At 43.3% G+C, this 20,449-nt stretch overlaps 1 protein-coding gene across 5 annotated transcripts in view; it reads right to left on the bottom strand.

Moving 5' to 3' along the window:
* Nucleotides 1–20,449, bottom strand: part of CCDC77 (coiled-coil domain containing 77) — a 37,535-nt gene that overhangs the window by 16,296 nt on the left and 790 nt on the right. For 2 of the 5 annotated variants that reach the window (XM_047787850.1, XM_047787851.1), the window contains exons 2-4: nucleotides 18,622–18,674; nucleotides 15,873–16,116; nucleotides 12,614–12,756 (exon numbers count right to left, since the gene is read on the bottom strand). In XM_047787850.1, coding sequence (XP_047643806.1) covers nucleotides 12,614–12,756; nucleotides 15,873–16,116; nucleotides 18,622–18,659 — 425 coding nt within the window. In that variant the 5' untranslated portion in view covers nucleotides 18,660–18,674. The remainder of the gene's footprint in view (nucleotides 1–12,613; nucleotides 12,757–15,872; nucleotides 16,117–18,621; nucleotides 18,675–20,449) is intronic. The other 3 variants (XM_047787852.1, XM_047787853.1, XM_047787854.1) reach the window with 2 other exon arrangements.

The following is a 20,449-nucleotide window of genomic DNA, read 5'->3' as shown; positions in this document are numbered from 1 at the left end:
CCTAAATGTCCGTCAAGAAATGAATGAATTAAGATGTGCTACTATACACAATGGAATACTACTCAGCCACAAAAAAGAATAAAATAATACCCTTTGTAGCAATGTGGATGGAACTAGAGATTCTTATACTAAGTGAAGTAAGTTGATAATAGACAGATACCATATACCACTTACATGTGGAATTTAAAATATAGCACATGGAGTTCCCATCGTGGCGCAGGGGTTAACGAATTCGACTAGGAACCATGAGGTTGCGGGTTCGGTCCCTGCCCTTGCTCAGTGGGTTAACGATCTGGCGTTGCCGTGAGCTGTGGTATAGGTCGCAGACACGGCTCGGATCCTGCGTTGCTGTGGCTCTGGCATAGGCTGGTGGCTACAGCTCCGATTCGACCCCTAGCCTGGGAACCTCCATATGCCGTGGGAGGGGCCCAAAGAAATAGCAAAAAGACAAAAAAATAAAATAAAAAATAAAAAATAAAATAAAATATAGCACAGATGATCCTCTCTATAGAACAAAAAGACTCACAGACATGGACAGCAGACCTGTGGTTGCCAAGGCAGAGGAAGTGAGATAGACTGGGAGTTTGGGGTTAATAGATGCAAACTGTTACATTAAGAATGGATAGGTGGAGAGAGGACAAGATGGCGGAGGAGTAGGGGGACACGCTCGCCCTCTCCCACAAACACAACAAAAAAAAGCACATCTACAGAATAAATGACTCGCACAGAACAGCAACCAATCGCTGGCAGAAGAACCTAAACTCCAATAACGGCAAGAAGTTCGTGACATTACGGGGCAGAACGGGAGAAAAGAGGAGAGTGAGAGACGGTGAATCCGAGCGGGACGGGCGCTCCCGAAAGGGAACTGCAGAAGAGAAAGGGATCCTGCACCCTGGAAAGTCACCTACACAGGGGAAAGATCAAACGAACCGGAGGAATCTCCAGATGCAGAGAAGAGTGTAGCAGTAAGTTGGAGTACGGAAAAGCCGATCAAGAACCGAACGGACCATCTGAACTACGGGCACAGTCACCAAAAATTGAGACGCCTGGGTGGGGGCTGGGCACCGAGACCTCGCCTCCAAAGGTTGGTCCCCGAGAAAGGGCTGGGGGATGCCTAGGTGGGGGCTGGGCACCAAGACCTCGCCTCTGAACGCTGGTCGCCGAGGGGGGGCCGGGGGACACCTGGATGGGGGCTGGGCACTGAGACCTAGGCTCCAGAGGTTAGTCCCCGGGCTGGGGGGGCGGGGCAGAGCGGAAACTGCTTGGGAGGTCTAGAAACCATTTGAGGGGGCAGAGACTGCCTGGGAGACTAGAAAACAAAGCTGTCGCAGAGGAAGGGAGCAATACTCTAGGGGCGGGGAAGTGGAAAGCCGCATCAGAGGGAACCTGGGAAAAGAGCCTGGTCTGCGCCTGTGCTGGGGAGGGGAGAGAAGAAGGGGTGGGTCCCCATAGAATACCCCCCACGCCACAGCAAGCTTACAGGCCCGCTAGCTAGCTGAAAGCTGTGCTTCCCAGTGCATCCCCTCCCCCCACCCCTGCCACCCCCTGTGCTCTCGCCGAACCTGGGGCTGCCTGCCATCCAGGAGGGCTGGCCTCAATAATTGCCTGAAGCCTACCACCGCAGGGGCTGTCCCTGCACAGGTCTGCTTGCCCTTTGGAGGGGCTACACTTCCGCAGAGTAGCACCAAACACCACCAGCCCCCAAGAAAAGGCCTGCAGCCCAGAAAAGCTAGAACAAGCCTAGCCAGGCCGTGAATAGATCTGCCTAATTCTCGGATGATTTTTCTGAGTCGGGCTGCCCCGGGGAGGAGCCTCTTCGGTTTCCAACGGCCCTGCTACCCGCCCAAGCCCCCAGGGGGGTGCCCTAGTGGATCAGCTGCATAGGACTGCCAGCTCCAGGCAGGACCCCCTGCAGCCCAGAAAAGCTGCAACAAGCTCGGCCGAGCCGGGAAAAGATCTCAGACGGTCTTTCTGAGTCGGGCTGCCCCGGGGAGGAGCCTCTTGGGTTTCCAGTGGCCCTGCTACCCGCCCAAGCCCCTAGGGGGTGCCCCACTCCTGCGGAATAGCTGCTCAGCACCACCAGCCCCCTAGAAGAGCCCCTGCAGCCCAGAAAAGCTGCAACAAGCTTGGCCAGACTGTGAAAAGATCCGCCTACATTCTCAGGCCGTCCTTCTGAGTTGGGCTGCCCTAGGGAAGAGCCTCTTAGGTTCTCAGTGACCCAGATAGCTGCTCCAGCCCCCAGGGGGTGCTGCACTCCTGAGGAACAGCTGCCCAACACCGCCAACCCCCTGCAAGAACCCCACAGCCTAAAAACACCAGAGCAAGCTCTGCATGACCAAGTGAAATCTGCTACCATTGTGGTGTGGACCTCCCAGTGCTGTCTGCCCTCAGGAAGCCCTCCTTTGCTTCAAAGAAACACTGTTAGCACCATCAACACTCCAGAAAAGCCACACTGCCTCAAAAAAGACTGACCAACAACGCCAGCCCTCAGGAAATATTCCACGGCAGTGACAAGGCAAACACTGCCCGAAAACAGAGAGTACAACTCCCTCAGGAGAAAGAAAACAACAAGCAAGATGAAGATGCACAGAAACCACCCCCAGTCAAACCAACAGGAGAACTCACCTAAAACAGTCAACAATGAAACAGATCTCTGCAGTCGGACAGACCTGGAGTTCAAAAGAGAAATAGTGAAAATACTGAAGAAATTAAGAGAAGATATGAACAGTAATGCAGATACCCTCAGAAAGGAACTAGAACATATAAGGAGGAGCCAAGAAAAACTAGAACATTCATTGGCAGAGATGCAAACGGAACTAAGGACAGTAAAAACCAGAATGAATAATGCAGAAGAACGAATCAGTGATATGGAAGATAGAATAATAGAAATCACTCAATCCAGTCAACAGACAGAAAACCAAATCAAAAAACTGGAAAGCAATATAAGAGACCTATGGGATAATATAAAGCGGGCCAATCTACGCATAATAGGAATTCCAGAAGGAGTAGAAAAAGATAAGGGGATGGAAAATATATTTGAAGAAATTATCGCTGGAAACTTCCCAAATCTAAAGGATGCTGGGTTCAAGATACAAGAAGCACAGAGGGCCCCAAACAAACTGAACCCAAATAGACCCACAGCAAGACACATCATAATAAAAATGGCAAAAGTTAGTGATAAAGAGAGGATCCTAAAGGCAGCAAGAGAAAAACAGAATGTTACCTACAAGGGAACCCCCATAAGAATATCAGCTGACTTCTCTACAGAAACACTACAGGCCAGGAGGGAATGGCAAGAGATATTTAAAGTGCTAAAAGGAAAAAATATGCAACCTAGAATACTCTATCCAGCAAGAATATCATTTAAAATAGAAGGGGAAATAAAAATTTTTTCCAACAAACAAAAACTTAAAGAATACTGCAACACAAAACCCAGGTTAAAGGAAATATTGAAAGGGCTTCTCTAAACCAAAAAGAAAGGAAGGAAAGGGAAGGAAAAAAAAGAAAAAGAAAAAGAAGAAGAGGAAGAACTAGGACTGAGGAAACCGCAATCAGAGAGCAGTCACTCAAATAAGCCAGCATACAGATTTAATCATGAACAGGCCTCAAACAAAATAAAATTAAAAAGAAAAAAATAAAAAAGAGTCATCAAAACCATAAAATGTGGGCAAGGGATGTTAGGAAGTAAATAACCCTTTTTGTTTGTTTGTATGTTTCTCTTCTTAATTTTAATATAGTAATGAAGTGTTTGAACTTACAGGACCATCAGGCTAAAACACACAATTATGGGAAGGGGTTAGCATACTTAAAAAACAGGGCAACCACAAGCCAAAACCAAATATTGCATTTGCAAAAAATGAAAAAACAACAAAAAACAAACACTCAAGCAGATAATAACAGGAGACCATCCAAACAAAAAAAAAGAAAAAGAAAGAAAAAAGGAAGAATGGAGAACCATAGAATCAACTGGAACACGACGTTCAAATGGCAATAAATAATCATCTATCAATTATCACCTTAAATGTCAATGGACTGAACGCCCCAATCAAAAGACACAGAGTGGCTGAGTGGATAAAAAGGCAAAAACCTTCAATATGCTGCCTACAAGAAACTCACCTTAGGACAAAAGATACATATAGATTGAAAGTGAAAGGGTGGGGAAAAATATTTCACGCCAATAGACAAGACAGAAAAGCAGGAGTCGCAACACATATCAGACAAAATAGACTTTAAAACAAAAGACATAAAGAAAGACAAAAAAGTACACTACTTAATGATTAAGGGATCCATCCATGGAGAGGATGTTACTATCGTCAACATATATGCCCCAAATACAGGAGCACCCAGATACATACAACAAATATTAACAGACATAAAGGGAGATATTGATGAGAATACAATCATAGTAGGAGACCTTAATACCCCCCTTACATCAATGGACAGATCCTCTAGACAGAAAACCAATAAAGCAACAGAGATCCTAAAGGAAACAATAGAAAAGTTAGACTTAACTGATATCTTCAGGACACTACATCCAAAAAAAGCAGAATACACCTTCTTCTCAAATGCTCATGGAACATTCTCAAGAATCGACCACATATTGGGACACAAAGCGAATCTCAATAAATTTAGGAGCACAGAAATTATCTCAAGTATCTTCTCTGACCACAATGCCATGAAATTAGAAATCAACCATGGGAAAAGGAAAGAGAAAAAACCTACTGCATGGAGACTAAACAACATGCTACTAAAAAACCAATGGGTCAATGAGGAAATCAAGAAGGAAATTAAAAACTACCTTGAAACAAATGATAATGAAGACACAACCTCTCAAAATCTATGGGATGCTGCGAAAGCAGTGCTCAGAGGGAAATTTATAGCAATACAGGCCTTTCTCAAAAAAGAAGAAAGATCCCAAATTGACAACTTAACCCTCCACCTAAATGAATTAGAAAAAGAAGAACAAAAAAGGCCTAAAGTCAGCATTAGGAAGGAAATTATAAAGATCAAAGAAGAAATCAATAAAATAGAGACTCAAAAAACAATAGAGAAAATTAATAAAACCAAGAGCTGGTTCTTTGAAAAGGTGAACAAAATTGACAAACCCCTGGCCAGACTCACTAAAAAGAGGAGAGAAAGAACCCAAATAACCAAAATTATAAATGAAAAAGGAGAAATCACAACGGATACAGCAGAAATACAAAAAACCATAAGAGAATACTATGAACAACTATATGGCAACAAGTTTGACAATCTGGAAGAAATGGACAATTTTCTAGAATCTTACAGCCTGCCAAAACTGAATCAAGTAGAAACAGACCAACTGAACAGACCAACCACTAGAAATGAAATTGAAGAGGTCATAAAATCACTCCCTACAAAGAAAAGTCCAGGACCAGATGGCTTCACAGGTGAATTCTATCAAACATATAAAGAGGAGTTGGTGCCCATCCTCCTTAAACTCTTTCAAAAGGTTGAAGAAGAAGGAATACTCCCAAAGACATTCTATGATGCCACCATCACCCTCATTCCAAAACCAGACAGAGATACCACCAAAAAAGAAAACTATCGGCCAATATCATTGATGAATATAGATGCAAAAATTCTCAACAAAATCTTAGCCAACCGAATCCAACAACATATCAAAAAAATTATACACCATGACCAGGTTGGGTTCATCCCAGGTTCACAAGGATGGTTCAACATACGCAAATCAATCAGCATCATATACCACATTAACAAAAAAAAAAGTCAAAAATCATATGATCATCTCAAATGCATCTTTGTCAAATGCAGAAAAAGCATTTGACAAAGTCCAACATCCATTCATGATCAAGACCCTCGCCAAAGTGGGTATAGAGGGAACATTCCTGAATATAATCAAAGCCATTTATGATAAACCCACAGCAAATATAATACTCAATGGGGAAAAACTGAAAGCCTTCTCACTCAAATCTGGAACAAGACAGGGATGCCCACTCTCACCACTGCTCTTCTACATAGTTTTGGAAGTCCTAGCCACAGCAATTAGACAAACCAAAGAAATAAAAGGCATCCATATAGGAAGAGAAGAGATCAAACTGTCACTGTAGGCAGATGACATGATACTATACATAGAAAACCCTAAGGACTCAACCCCAAAACTACTTGAACTGATTAAGAAATTCAGCAAAGTAGCAGGATATAAGATTAACATTCAGAAGTCAGTTGCATTTCTGTATACCAGCAATGAAATATTAGAAAAGCAATACAAAAATACAATACCTTTTAAAATTGCACCTCACAAAATCAAATACCTCGGAATACACCTGACCAAGGAGGTAAAGGACCTATATGCCGAGAACTATAAAACTTTCATCAAAGAAATCAAAGAAGATGTAAAGAAATGGAAAGATATTCCATGTTCCTGGATTGGGAAAATCAATATTGTAAAAATGGCCATACTACCCAAAGCAATCTACAGTTTCAATGCAATCCCTATCAAATTACCCATGACATTTTTCACAGAACTGGAACAAACAATCCAAACATTTATATGGAACAACAAAAGACCCAGAATCGCCAAAGCAATCCTGAGAAACAAAAACCAAGCAGGAGGCATAACTCTCCCAGACTTCAAGAAATACTACAAAGCCACAGTCATCAAAACAGTGTGGTACTGCTATCAAAACAGACAGACCGACCAATGGAACAGAATAGAGAACCCGGAAATAAACCCTGACACCTATGGCCAATTAATCTTTGACAAGGGAGGCAAGAACATCAAATGGGAAAAAGAAAGTCTATTCAGCAAGCATTGCTGGGAAACCTGGACAGCTGCATGTAAAGCAATGAAACAAGAACACACCCTCACACAATGCACAAAAATAAACTCCAAATGGCTGAAAGACTTAAATATACGACAGGACACCATCCAACTCCTAGAAGAAAACATAGGCAAAACACTCTCTGACATCAACATCATGAATATTTTCTCAGGTCAGTCTCCCAAAGCAATCGAAATTAGAGCAAAAAATAAACCCATGGGACCTCATCAAACTGAAAAGCTTTTGCACAGCAAAGGAAACCTAAAAGAAAACAAAAAGACAACTTACAGAATGGGAGAAAATAGTTTCAAATGATGCAACCGACAAGGGCTTAATCTCTAGAATATATAAACAACTTATACAACCCAGCAGCAAAAAAGCCAATCAATCAATGGAAAAATGGGCAAAAGACCTGAATAGACTGTTCTCCAAAGAAGATATACAGATGGCCAACAAACACATGAAAAAATGCTCAACATCGCTGATTATAAGAGAAATGCAAATCAAAACTACATGAGATATCACCTCACACCAGTCAGAATGGCCATCATTAATAAATCCACAAATAACAAGTGCTGGAGGGGCTGTGGAGAAAAGGGAACCCTCCTGCACTGTTGGTGGGAATGTAAACTGCTACAGCCACTATGGAGAACAGTTTGGAGATACCTTAGAAATCTATACATAGAACTTCCATATGACCCCGCAATCCCACTCTTGGGCATCTATCCGGACAAAACTCTACTTAAAAGAGACACGTGCACCCGCATATTCATTGCAGCACTATTCACAATAGCCAGGACATGGAAACAACCCAAATGTCCATCGACAGAGGATTGGATTCGGAAGATGTGGTATATATACACAATGGAATACTACTCAGCCATAAAAAGAATGACATAATGCCATTTGCAGCAACATGGATGGAGCTAGAGAATCTCATACTGAGTGAAATGAGCCAGAAAGACAAAGACAAATACCATATGATATCACTTATAACTGGAATCTAATATCCAGCACAAAAGAACATCTCCTCAGAAAAGAAAATCATGGACTTGGAGAAAAGACTTGTGGCTGCCTGATGGGAGGGGGAGGGAGTGGGAGGGATCGGGAGCTTGGGGTTATCAGTCACAACTTAGAATAGATTTACAAGGAGATCCTGCTGAATAGCATTGAGAACTTTGTCTAGATACTCATGTTGCAACAGAAGAAAGGCTGGGGGAAAAATGTAATTGTAATGTATACATGTAAGGATAACCTGACCCCCTTGCTGTACAGTGGGAAAATAAAAAAGAAAAAGAAAATAAAATAAAATAAAAAAATAAAGAATGGATAGGTGGAGTTCCTGTTGTGGCTCAGGGGAAACAAGCCCCACTAGTATCCATGAGAATGCAGGTTTGATCCCTGGCCTCGCTCAGTGGGTTAAGGATCCAGTGTTGCTCCAAGGTGCAGCACAGTTCACAGATGCGGCTCAATCTAGTGTTGCTGTGGCTGTGGCATAGGCCAGCAGCGGCAGCTCTGATTCAAAACCTAGCCTGGGAACTTCTATAAACTGCAGGTGCTGCCCTTAAAAAAAAAAAAAAGAAAGAAAAAGAAAAAAAAAGAATGGATGAGCAATGAGGTCCTACTATATATAGCACAGGGAACAATGTCCAATCACTTGTGATGGAGCATGATGAAATATAATTTGAGAGACTGTGTATAGATGTATAACTGGGTCACTTTGCTATATAGCAGAAATTTGACAGAACAATGTAAATCAGCTATAATAAAATAATTAAAAGAAAAAAAAAACTTCAGGAGTTCCCATCGTGGCTCAGTAGTAATGAACCTGAATAGGATCCATGAGGATGCAGTGGGTTAAGGATTCCTGGCCTCACTCAGTGGGTTAAGGATCCAACTCTGTTGTGAGCTGTGGTGTAGGTCAGATTCTGTGTTGCTGTGGCTGTGGTGTAGGCTGGTGGCTGCAGCTCCATTCAACTCCTAGCCTGGGAATTTCCATATGACGTGGGTGCAGCCCTAAAAAGCCGAAAAGAAAAAGAAAATAGAAATAGAAGGAAACAACTTCTGCATAATAAAAAGCCACATATGAAAAACCCACACACCCAATGGCAAAAGACTGAAAGTTCTCTTTTGAGACAAAGAACAAAACAATAATGCCCACTTTTGCAATTTCTATTCAACACAGTATTGGAAATCCTAGCCAGAGTAACTGGCAAGAAAACGAAAGAAAAGACACTCAAATTGGAAAGCAAGAACCAGAACTGTCTTTGTTCTAGATGACACAATCTTTTTTTTTTTTTTTTGTCTTTCTGCCTTTTCTAGGCTGCTCTCGCAGCACGTGGAGGTTCCCAGGCTAGGGGTCTAATCAGAGCTATAGCTGCTGGTCTACGCCAGTGCCACAGCAACATGGGATCCGAGCCACAACTGCAATCTACACCATGGCTCATGGCAATGCCGGATCGTTAACCCACTGAGCAAGGTCAGGGACTGAACCTGCAACCTCATGGTTCCTAGTCAGATTTGTTAACCACTGCGCCACAACGGGAACTCCTAGATGACACAATCTTATACACAGAAAACACTAAGGCTTCCTTCCTCAAAACACAAAAATAAAAAAAACTTAGAACTAGTGAGTGAATATAACAAAAGAGCATAACACAAATTCAACACGCATTTCTATATACTGGCAATGAACAATCAAAAAAGGAAACTAAGAAAAGAATTTGATGTACAACAGCATCAAAAAATAAAATACTCGGCAATTAACAAAGGAAAGACTTGTACACTGAAAACAATGCTGAAGGAAATCAGAGATAAATAAGTAGCAAGATATCCTGTGTCCACAGATTGGAAGATATAATATTAAGATGTCCATATTACCCAAAGCAATCTATAGTTTCAGTGCAATTCTTATAAAAATCTCAACAGTGTTTTTTATAGAAATAGAAAAATGCACACTAAAATTCATATGCAACCTCAGGAGACTTTAAATAGTCAAAACAATCTTGAAAAAGAATGAATTTGGATGACTCACACTTCTTGATTTCAAAACTTACTACAAAACTACAGTAATCAAGGGAGTTCCTGCCACAGCACAGTGGAAACAAATCTGACTAGGAACCATGAGGTCTCGGGTTCCATCCCTGGCCTTGCTCAGTGGGTTAAGGATCTAGCGTAGTTGCTGTGGCTGTGGTGTAGGCCAGCAGCTGTAGCTCCAATTGAACTTCCATATGCTGCGTGTGCGGCCCCAGGAAAGACAAAAAAAAAGACAAAAAAGAAAAAAAAGCCCACAAATTGGATCATGTGAAAATTAAAAACTTTTGTGCATCAAAAAACATTAGGAAAAGAGTAAAATGGTCACAACATTGTAAGTCAACTTTATTTCAATAAGAACTTTTCTAAAAAGAGTAGAATGAGAGTCCCCATTGTGGCTCAGCAAGTTAAGAACCCTACCTGGATCCATGAGGATGTGGGTTCAATCCCTGGTCTTGCTCAGTGGGTTAAGGATCTGGTATTGTCACAAGCTGTGGCATAGGTTGCAGATGCAGCTTGATCTGGTGTTGCTGTGGCACATGCTGCAGCTACAGCCCTGAATAAACCCCTAGCCCAGGACCTTCCATGTGTTGTGGGTGTGGCCCTAAAAAGACTAAATAAATAAATAAGTAAAATGGCAACCCTCAGAATGGGAGAAAAACATTTGCAATCACTTATCCAGAATGTAATGAGAACGCCTAAAACTAACAGCAAAAAACAACCTCTTTCAAAAATGGACAGGAGTTTCCGTCGTGGCTCAGAGGAAACAAATCTGACTAGTAACCATGAGGATGCAGGTTTGATCCCTGGCTTTGCTCAGTAGGTTAAGGATCCGGTGTTGCTGTGAGCTGTGGTGTAGGTCACAGACACTGGCTCGGATCTTGCATTGCTGTGCCTGTGGCATAGGATGGCAGCTAGAGTTCCAATTTGACCCCTAGCCTGGGAACTTTCATATGCTGTGGGTACAGCCCTAAAAAGACCAAAAAATAAAAATAAAAAATAAAAAATGGGCAAAGGGCTGAAACAGACCATTCTTTAAGGAAAATATACAAATAACCAATAAGCACTCAAAAAACCCTCATCATCACTAAACATTAGGGCAATGCAAATCAAAATGACAATGAGATACTACTTCACACCCATCTGGATAGCTATTACTAAAAAACAGAAAACAAATGCTGGTGTGCTTATGAAGAAATTGGAACCCTTTTATGCAATGCTGGCAGGAATGTAAAATGGTGCAACCACTCTATGGCGGTTCCTCAAAAAAATTAGACATAGAATTAGCAAAAGATCCAGTGATTCCACTTTTGGGTACATACATGAAAAGACTGAAAATAGGAACTTGAACAGATATTTGCACACCCACTTCCAAAGCAGTGTTATTCACCATAGCTAGAAGGTCAAAACTCAAATGTCCACCAACAGATGAATGGATAAACAAAATATGGATAGTACAGATGTACAACGAAATATTATTTGGCCTTAAAAAGGAGTGAAATTCTGACATATATGTTGTACAACATGGATGAACCTTGAAAAGTCTGATAAGTGTAATAAACCAGACACAAAAGGTCAAATACTGTATGACTCCACTTATGAGGCCTAGAATAGTCCAATACATAGGGGCAGGAAATAGAACTGTGGTTCCTAGGAGCTCGGGGGAGGGGGTATGGAGAGTGTTTAATGGGTACAGAGCTTCTAGATGGGATAATGAAGAGTTCTGGAGAAGGACAGTGGTGCGGCTATACATTAATGTGAATATGCTTCATGATGCTGAACTGCAACACTTAAAAATGATTAAAATGGGATTTCCTATTGTGGCTCAGTGGAAATGAACCCAACTGGTATCCATGAGGATGCAGATTCAATCCCTGGCCTTGCTCAGTGGGTTAAGGATCCGGTATTGCCATGAGCTGTGGTGTAGGTCACAGACATGGCTTGGATCTGGCGTTGCTGCGGCTCTGGCATAGGCTGGCAGTTGCAGCTCCAATTCCACCCCTATCCTGGGAACTTCCATATGGCGCACGTTGTGGCCCTAAAAAGATAAAAAAAAGAAGATTGAAATGGTAAGTATATTTCACCACAATTAAAAAAAAAGTAGCAGGAGTTCCCGTCGTGGCGCAGTGGTTAACGAATCCGACTAGGAACCATGAGCTTGCGGGTTCGGTCCCTGCCCTTGCTCAGTGGGTTAACGATCCGGCGTTGCTGTGAGCTGTGGTGTAGGTTGCAGACGCAGCTCGGATCCCGAGTTGCTGTGGCTCTGGCGTAGGCCGGTGGCTACAGCTCCGATTGGACCCCTAGCATGGGAACCTCCATATGCCGCGGAAGCGGCCCAAAGAAATAGCAAAAAGACAAAAAAAAAAAAAGTAGCAGATACTATGGAACGCTACTCAGATGCCACTTTCAGAACCAAGAAGCCCATCCCTGAGGAGATGAGTCCTTCTTCAGGAACTGCCCTGAAGGGAACTGCCTGTCCCAAGCTTATTCCTCATCTTCTGTGGCAGCCTGCACCCAGGCTGTGGGGTTAGACCTGACTCAGAGCTCCCTGTGGGGTCAGCTAAAGCCCCTGCTACCTTGATGGACTCCACATCACAGTCCGAATTCTCCCTCAACCCAAATAACCCAAAGAATAGCTGTTCGTCCTTAGAGCTTTCCTACTGGCCACCATGCAGGCACATCTCCATCTCAGAGCCCGTTTCCAGGCAATACAGCCTAAAGACCACAGAAAAGTGTGCCTTATTTAGTGTGACCTCCCTTTTCCCACTCGATACCTGATTCTCAGGCGGTCATTTTCCGAATAGAGGCGTAAGACATGTTCCCGCTCTTGGAAGAGGCAGACCTGCATGTCACTTAGGGCTTTCTGCAGCTCAGCAATCTCTTCCTCCCTCTGCTGCAAGTCCCATTCTAGTTTATGCTGGAAAAGAAAAGGCAGCTGAAAAGATACTGGGCTTCATAGCGGTTATCACTACTATTGGATGTGGTGGAGTCAGCTCATGTAGCAATATCACTTAGTGGACAATATGGGGTCCAAGTATAAACAGACATATAGACAAGTTTAACGTGACAAGGTGAGCATGATATTTGCATGTGACATCAGAGCTCTCACATCTTTTTTTTAAAAGGCTGTACCTGTGGCATATGGAAGTTCCAAGGCCAGGGGTCAAGTCAGAGCTGCAGCTGCCAGCCTACACCACAGCCATAGCAACAACAGATCCGAGCTGCACCTGCAACCTATGCTACAGCTTGCGGCAACACCAGATCCTTAACCCACTGAGCAAGGCCAGAGATTGAACTCGCATCCTCATGGACACTATGTTGGGTTCTTAACTGCTGAGCCACAACGGGAACTCCTCACACCTCCTTTTATAGAATCCAGGATGCCATGTGATCCATGTGTTCTCTTCACACTTTTTTTCTAAAATGCTTTCTAGGTTATAAGCATTGTTATGAAATTATGGATATAAAGATGAAAAGGTATGATTCCTGCCAACAGAGCTGAAGAATTGTGTGAGGACAAAGACATGCCAACAATTAAAATGAAATTATTATTATCATTGTTTTGCTTTTTTTTTAGGGCTGCACCCAGGGCATATGGAGGTTCCCAGGCTAGGGGTCTAATTGGAGCTACAGCTGCCGGCCTATGCCACAGCCACAGCAAAGCCAGACCTACACCATAGCTCATGGCAATGCCAGATCCTTAACCCACTGAGCAAGGCCAGGGATCAAACCTGCAACCTCATGGTTCCTAGTTGGATTCGTTTCCACTGTGCCACAAAAGGAACTCCTAAAATGAAATAATTATTTAATAGAAGAGCACGCCTGGTGAAATGGTAGAAGGGGAAGCGCAGCAGCAAAAACCTCTGGAGCCTGTTTGGGAAGTCAGAGCCCACCAGCAGAAAGTTGAAACTTGAAAGGATGACTATTAGGGACAAGTGGAGGGATGGCAGCACTCTCAGGAAAGAGAGTGAGGTGTTTCCTGGTGGCCTAATGCTTAAGGATCCAGCGCTGTCACTGCTGTGGCATGGGTTCGATCCCTGGCCCAGGAACGTCTGCATGCTGTGAGTGTGGCCAAAAAGAAGAAAGAGGAAAGAGAGTAATAAGTGTAGAACCAGTGGATGACCACAAGCACTTGAGTATCATGAGTAGAAACAATGAGACTGGAGGCGGGGACAGTATAGTCAGTTTAAGTGAGATGAAATGGAGTCCCAACAGTGTGGCAGCAATGGTGGTGATGAAGTGATTGGAGGGAATCAGCAAAATTTAGGAAGCAGAATCAACAGGTCTTACCAAATGTTTGAATGGAGAGCTGGGCAGAATTGTAGGCAATGACACCCTTTACTAGGATACAGAATAAAGGAAAAGTTAAGAGACAGGAACGGAGGGAAGGAAAGGGCAGTGGCCTGTGTGTGTGTGTGTGTGTGTGCAGGGGCAGGAGAAGGAGGAAGGAGAAGGGGGATTTGCTCAGATACAGACCGATCAACTTGGGGCTCAGGAGAAAAGTGAGCCTTAGTTATCTGGATGGCATCGTCCCATAGGTGGTGGTACAACGCATGGATAAAACGAGATCATTTACGGTGGAATCAGAAAGAACTTTGACATTTAAGACTAAAGAAAGAGAGCTGTCAACGGAGACAGAGAAGAACTGGTCATAGAGGTAAGACAGACACAGCAAAGAAAAATGACACTGGAATCAAGGTCAGAGAAGAGTTTTTGGAGAGTAGACATCAATAGTGACAAACACTGCCAAGGCCAAAGGAAAAAAAAAAGAGAATTTTGGCAATGGGTCCTAGAGCCCAGAGAAGCTGTGGGGACAAGACCCAACTGCAGTCAGGAGTTGCAGGCAGGTGAGGAAGTCAAACTCTTCTGGAAGGGCGGCTGGGGAAGAAGCACCTCCACCTAAGACAGGAAAAGCATGACTTTCTCTTTCACTGGGAAAGACTCAAATATGTCCATACCCTGAAGAGAAAAAGCCAATGTCAAGCGAGAGGCTAAAAGCAGAACACAAAGAGGCAAGATGATGAGGCAAGGTGTCTTAGGAGGGAAAAAGGGGTGGGACCAGAGAAAGCGCTGGATCACTTCAGCCTGACTCTTGTCCCCAGAGCAGTAAGGAGGAAAATGGATATTCACACGTCAGTTGTGTGTGGATGGACAGGACGCCAGCATTTCCTTGGTGACCTGGGAAGCAAGGCTGCCTGATGGGGGGGGGGGGCCTCCAGGCTGGAGGGGAGCAGCAAAGGCAGGGCACAGGTGTGGAGGGATGGAGGGAAGGGGACAGGAATCTGACTACAGGTGGGTAGTGACTGCGGGAACAGAGGACTTGCTTCTCATGAATTCATTCTGTGATGAGCTATGACCTTTCCAGGACAGTGGGTTCTCCCTAGGCCCCCAGGAGACACGTTGCAACATCTGGAAGCATGTCTGACTGGCACAACTTGGGCCGGAGATGGGGATGAGAGTTTGCTACTGGTATCTCATGAGCAGAGGCCAGGGATATTGCCAGCTATCCTACAGTGCACAGGACAGTCTCACAACCAGGAGTTATCCAGCCTCGTGTTGGCAAGGCCAAGGCTGAGAGAGCCTGCACCAGGAGATAGGTGGTGGAGATCCGCATTAAGCTGCAGGTAGTGCTTTTGCTGTGCAAGTGAAACAGAACAAGCAGGGGTCACATGCAAGCAGGAGAGCAATTACTGAAGTGAAGCTGGTGGGGTTCAGTCAGAAGGGAGGATATGGGGCCAGAAGGTGACAGGCAACACTTAGAAAACTGAAAAGGCAAGAAGCTGTGGAGGTCACACTAAAGTGAAGCCGGGCATAAGGGAAAGAAAGAATCAGAGGCAGAAGAGAGGCTGAGTTAAGATTTTAGAGATGGAGCCATTTGAGGCATCTTATCCAACGAGGGCCCCAAAAGGCGGGTAGAAGAGGCTCAAAGGAGAATATTGACATGTGCTGTGACACCGGCTGACACCCACAAGCCTTCTCAGCATCGGACAGGCTCGCTCAGCACCCAGGAGGACAAACACATCCCCTTCTCACCTGCCCTTCGCAGGCTTCCTTGTAGAGCTCCAACTTTTGCAACAGGCCCTCGTTTTCTGCCTCGCACTCAGACATCTTCTTTTGATAATATTCCAAAAGCTCCTGAGAAGGGCAGAGGACAGCCAGACGATCTTTGACAGAAGGCAAGGGAGTTGACTGCACGGAATCAGAGAAAGATACCCCCTTCCACCTGGTGGGGCTGCTGATGCCACTGGCAGCCTCATGCTTGGAGACAGTTGCCAGCCTGTGTGAGATTAGAAAGGACACGTTCATTAAACTGTCTGAATGTTTATGAGACCTTACAGTTTCTTAAACAAGAAAAGGTTAATGTTCTCAAAGCGCTTATAATTAAGGTACCCACAAACCTTGGAAAGTTTGACATTACAGGTTTGTGAATAATCTCATGAACTGCTTTCCAGGTTAAAAGTTTAAAGCTGGATTCAAAACACAAGTTAGAGAGTAAAAAGATCATTAAAAAAAAAAGTGTAACTACGATCAGTGATAGTCAGAAAATTTGGTAAGATAAACAGCAACACGAACACTTGCACACTGTGAGATTTGGTGAAACCATGGAGCGTAAACTGGCAGAATCTAGTAAAACTGCAATTTCTTCTATCTGCACATACACACAAGGTGACACACACAAAAGTGTTCACAGTGACTTTATGGTTTTTTTTTTTTTTTTGCTTTTTAGGGCTGCATCTGCAGCATATACAAGTTCCCAGGCTAGGGGTCAAATCGGAGCTGTAGCTACAGGCCTGCACCACAGTCACGGCAACTCAGGAGCTAAGCTGTGTTTGTGACCTACATCACAGATCATAGCAACACCGGATCCTTAACCCACTGAGTGAGACCAGGGATGGAACCTGCAACCTAATGGATACAGGTTGTTGGGTTTGTTACTGCTGAGCCACAACAGGAACTCCCATAGTAACATCATTTGTAATTACAAAAACAGTAAACCTTCCAAATATTTGTTCAATAGGATAATGGATAAACCATAGTATATTCATTCAATGGAATATTCTCAGAGTTATAGAAACTATGAATTAGAGACACATGTATGAATATAAATGAATCATCCAAACAATATTAAATGGGAAAATTGTATGTAGATGCACATACAGAAGATATTATCATTTATTGAAAGTTAGAACTTACCAAATGAAATAGTTTATTTTTGGAAATATGTATGTAAATGGCAAAACTATCAAGGAAGGGAATGATAAATACATACTTTTTTTCCCCCTTTTCTTTTTATGGCTGTACCTGCAGCATATGGAAGTTCCTGGTCAGGGGCTGAATCAGACTGCAGCTGAGGCCTACATTCCAATCACGGCAACACCAGATCTGAGCCACATCTGCAACCTACAGCAATGCCAGATCCTTAACCCACTGAGCCACAATGGGAACTCTAGGAATGATAACTATAAGACTCAGGATTAGAAAATAGAGCGTAGTTAGCAACCACATAATCAATCAGATCCTAACTTCTATCATCAGAGACCTGAACTACAGGATCTAAGACCAGCCAAGATCAAATGGTAATCCAAAGCTGCTTTTTGTCTCCTTGTAACAAAGATGAGACTTAAGCTAAAAACAATGAAAGTCAGAAAACAAATGATGCAGAAGTGGACAAATCCTCATGTGAGAATTAATTCACTTTGGCTAAATGCCTATAATTTACAACAACAAAATAGCAGAACAGAGAAACTTTAGGAATTTCCCTCATGGCTCAGCAGAAATGAATCTGACCAGGATCCATGAGGACACAGATTTGATTCCTGGCCTCACTCAGTGGGTTAAGGATATGGTGTTGCCATGAGATGTGGTGTAGGTCCCAGATGTGGCTCAGATCAGGCATTGCTGTGGCTGTGGTATATAGGCCAGTGGCTACAGCTCTGATTCGCCCCTAGCCTGGGAACCTCCATGTGCCACAGGTACAGCCCTAAAAAGCAAGGAAATAAAATATAGAGAAACTTTATACCAGAAGCCCAGAATTATAGTTAATGAAGGTTATGCGCAGCACTTTTAATAAGTGAGCATGTATAGAAAAGATACTAAAATTTACTTCTAGTCAGCATGAAGAAAATACAGTGAAGTTCCTGATGTGGCACACTGGGTTAATGAGCCTGCTTGTCTCTGAGGCATTGCCCAGCCAGTGCAGTGGGTTAAGGATCCAACCTTGTCACTGCTGTGGCATGGGTTCCACCCTGGCCTGGGAACTTCTGTAGGCCATGGGTATGGCTGAAAAAGGAAAACAAACAAACAAAAAACAGTATTTTCTCAATCATTAAAAGTTCATGATAGAAATATTACTGTACGTAGTTTCATGTTTTGAAAAGGTATTGCCTTGTAACAACCCTGGGAAATTGGTTAATGGGTAAACCTTTCTAGTTCCTAAGCCAACAACGCACTAAGGTGACAGAAGCCTGGGTTCTTTATCTCAACAACACAAAAATAAATAAATGTTTTACTGGGAGTTACTGTTGTGGCTCAGCAGTAACAAACCCGACTAGTATCCATGAGGATGGGGTTCGATCCCTGGCCTCACTCAGTGGGTTAAAGATCCAGTGTTGCCATGAGCTGTGGCGTAGGTCACAGAGGTGGTTCAGATCTGGCACTGCTGTGGCTGTGGCGCAGGCCAGCAGCTGCAGCTCTTGATTTGACCTCTAGCCTGGCAATCTCCATATGCTATGGGTGCGGCCCTAAAAAGACAAATAAGTAAATAAATAAATAAACGTCTTACTTTCTGTAGACAGGGGATTGCGTTGGGGTAAAGTTCATGCTGTCCTTTCACACCTGTCAAATATACAAAAATTCAGAACAAGGTGTCAGGAGCAGAAAAATTAGTATAGGATGCACAGACCAGTTCCTCCCCAGCATCATCAGAACGTGAGGTTTTAGAATACAGTATTCTTTTTTTTTCCTTTTTCACACCTGTGGCATACGGAAGTTCCTGGGCCAGCCAGGGTCAAATAGGAGCTGCAGCTTCAGCCTGCACCACAGCCATAGCAACACAGGATACAAAACACATCTGCAAACCAGCTTGCAGCAACCCCGGATCTTTAACCTGTTGAGTGACTAATAAAGATAATACCAACAGCTTTGTATTTACCTTAAATTTAGCATGATGGGTCCTCTACCTTAATTTCCACTTAATTTCTGTTGGTTATTAGAAACTTTTCTGCATCTCCCCCTCTTGTAATTTCAGCAAAAGGATTGTAAATTTGTTTTGCACATAAATTTGTTGCAGAAAACCTTCGTACAAAGGCTTTTCTGCACTTGCCTACTGATATATTAAATGTTGTTCTGATTTTGTTTGAAAATAATAATAAGGAAGAATGCCTTAATAGGATTTTAGAATTTGGAACTATTTTAAAGAATACTACATTCTTGGAAGTTCCTGTTGTGGCTCAGCAGGTTAAGAACCTGACTGATGTTGTCTCTGTGAGGATGCAGATTCGATCCCTGGCACTACTTACTGGGTTAAGGATCTGGCTTTGCCGTGAGCTGTGATGTAGATCACAGACACGGCTCAGATGTTACATTGCTGTGGCTGCGGTATAGGCTGGAAGCTACAGCTCCGATTTAACCCCTAGCCTGGGAACTTCCATATGCCACAGGTTCAGCCGTAAAAAGACCCCTACCCCACCAAAAAAAAAAAAAAAAAATTCAAGTCATATTTTTTTAGCACCTCAAAGCTAATACCTCCCAAAGCAAATACATCATCTTTATCATCCACACACGCTCTTCTGACTCTGGTTTAGTTACTAATTCCCCATCTTCCAAGCAACATGGACCTGAAAATTTAAATTCATAACTTCAGTATTCCTCTTGACCCTCTCATCCAACCATATGAAAATCCAGTACATTCTGACAATGGCCATGTTAATTCAGGATCTCCACATCTTCTTACCCACCCTACAACAATGGCTTAACTGTTCTATCCACCCCATTTTTCCCATGAACCATCTTCTAGAAAGATTCATACGTTGCTCCTCATAGTCTAACGCACTAAATCAAACTCATCTTAAACATCATGGCTTTTTATTTAAGGACCAAACCTATCTCTCCTACCTACTTCCCTCTACTCCCCTAATATATCTTTGGTTTCCAGACACCATTGCCTCCAGGCCTTTGCTCATGAGGTCCCTGCAGCTGGAACACAGTTCCTTCCACACGCACAATTTCACTAAACGAAATCCAATCTGCACATGAAAACTCAAATACTACCTCCTTCATCTCTTCTTTCAGTTTCTGTAAACAAAATGATCTAATTTCAGAAGAACTGCATTTGGGTTTTCTTATTTGTTTTTTGTCTTTTTAGGGCCACGCCAGATGCATATGGAGGCTCCCAGGCTAGGAGTGGAATCAGAGCTACAGCTGCTGGCCTACACCACAGCCTCAGCAACAACAGATCTGAGCTGTGTCTGCGACCTACACCACAGCTCACTGGCAACACTGTATCTTTAACCCACTGAGCCAGGCCAGGGATCAAACCTGCGTCTTCATGGATATTAGCCAGATTCATTTCCCCTGAGCCATGAGGGGAACTCCAAGAACTGAATTTGTAA

Source organism: Phacochoerus africanus, chromosome 7 (genome assembly GCF_016906955.1).
Source record: "Phacochoerus africanus isolate WHEZ1 chromosome 7, ROS_Pafr_v1, whole genome shotgun sequence".
Lineage (NCBI taxonomy): Eukaryota > Metazoa > Chordata > Mammalia > Artiodactyla > Suidae > Phacochoerus > Phacochoerus africanus.
The sequence above is the reverse complement of the archived record's forward strand: the minus strand, read 5'-3'. Positions and strand labels throughout refer to the sequence as shown.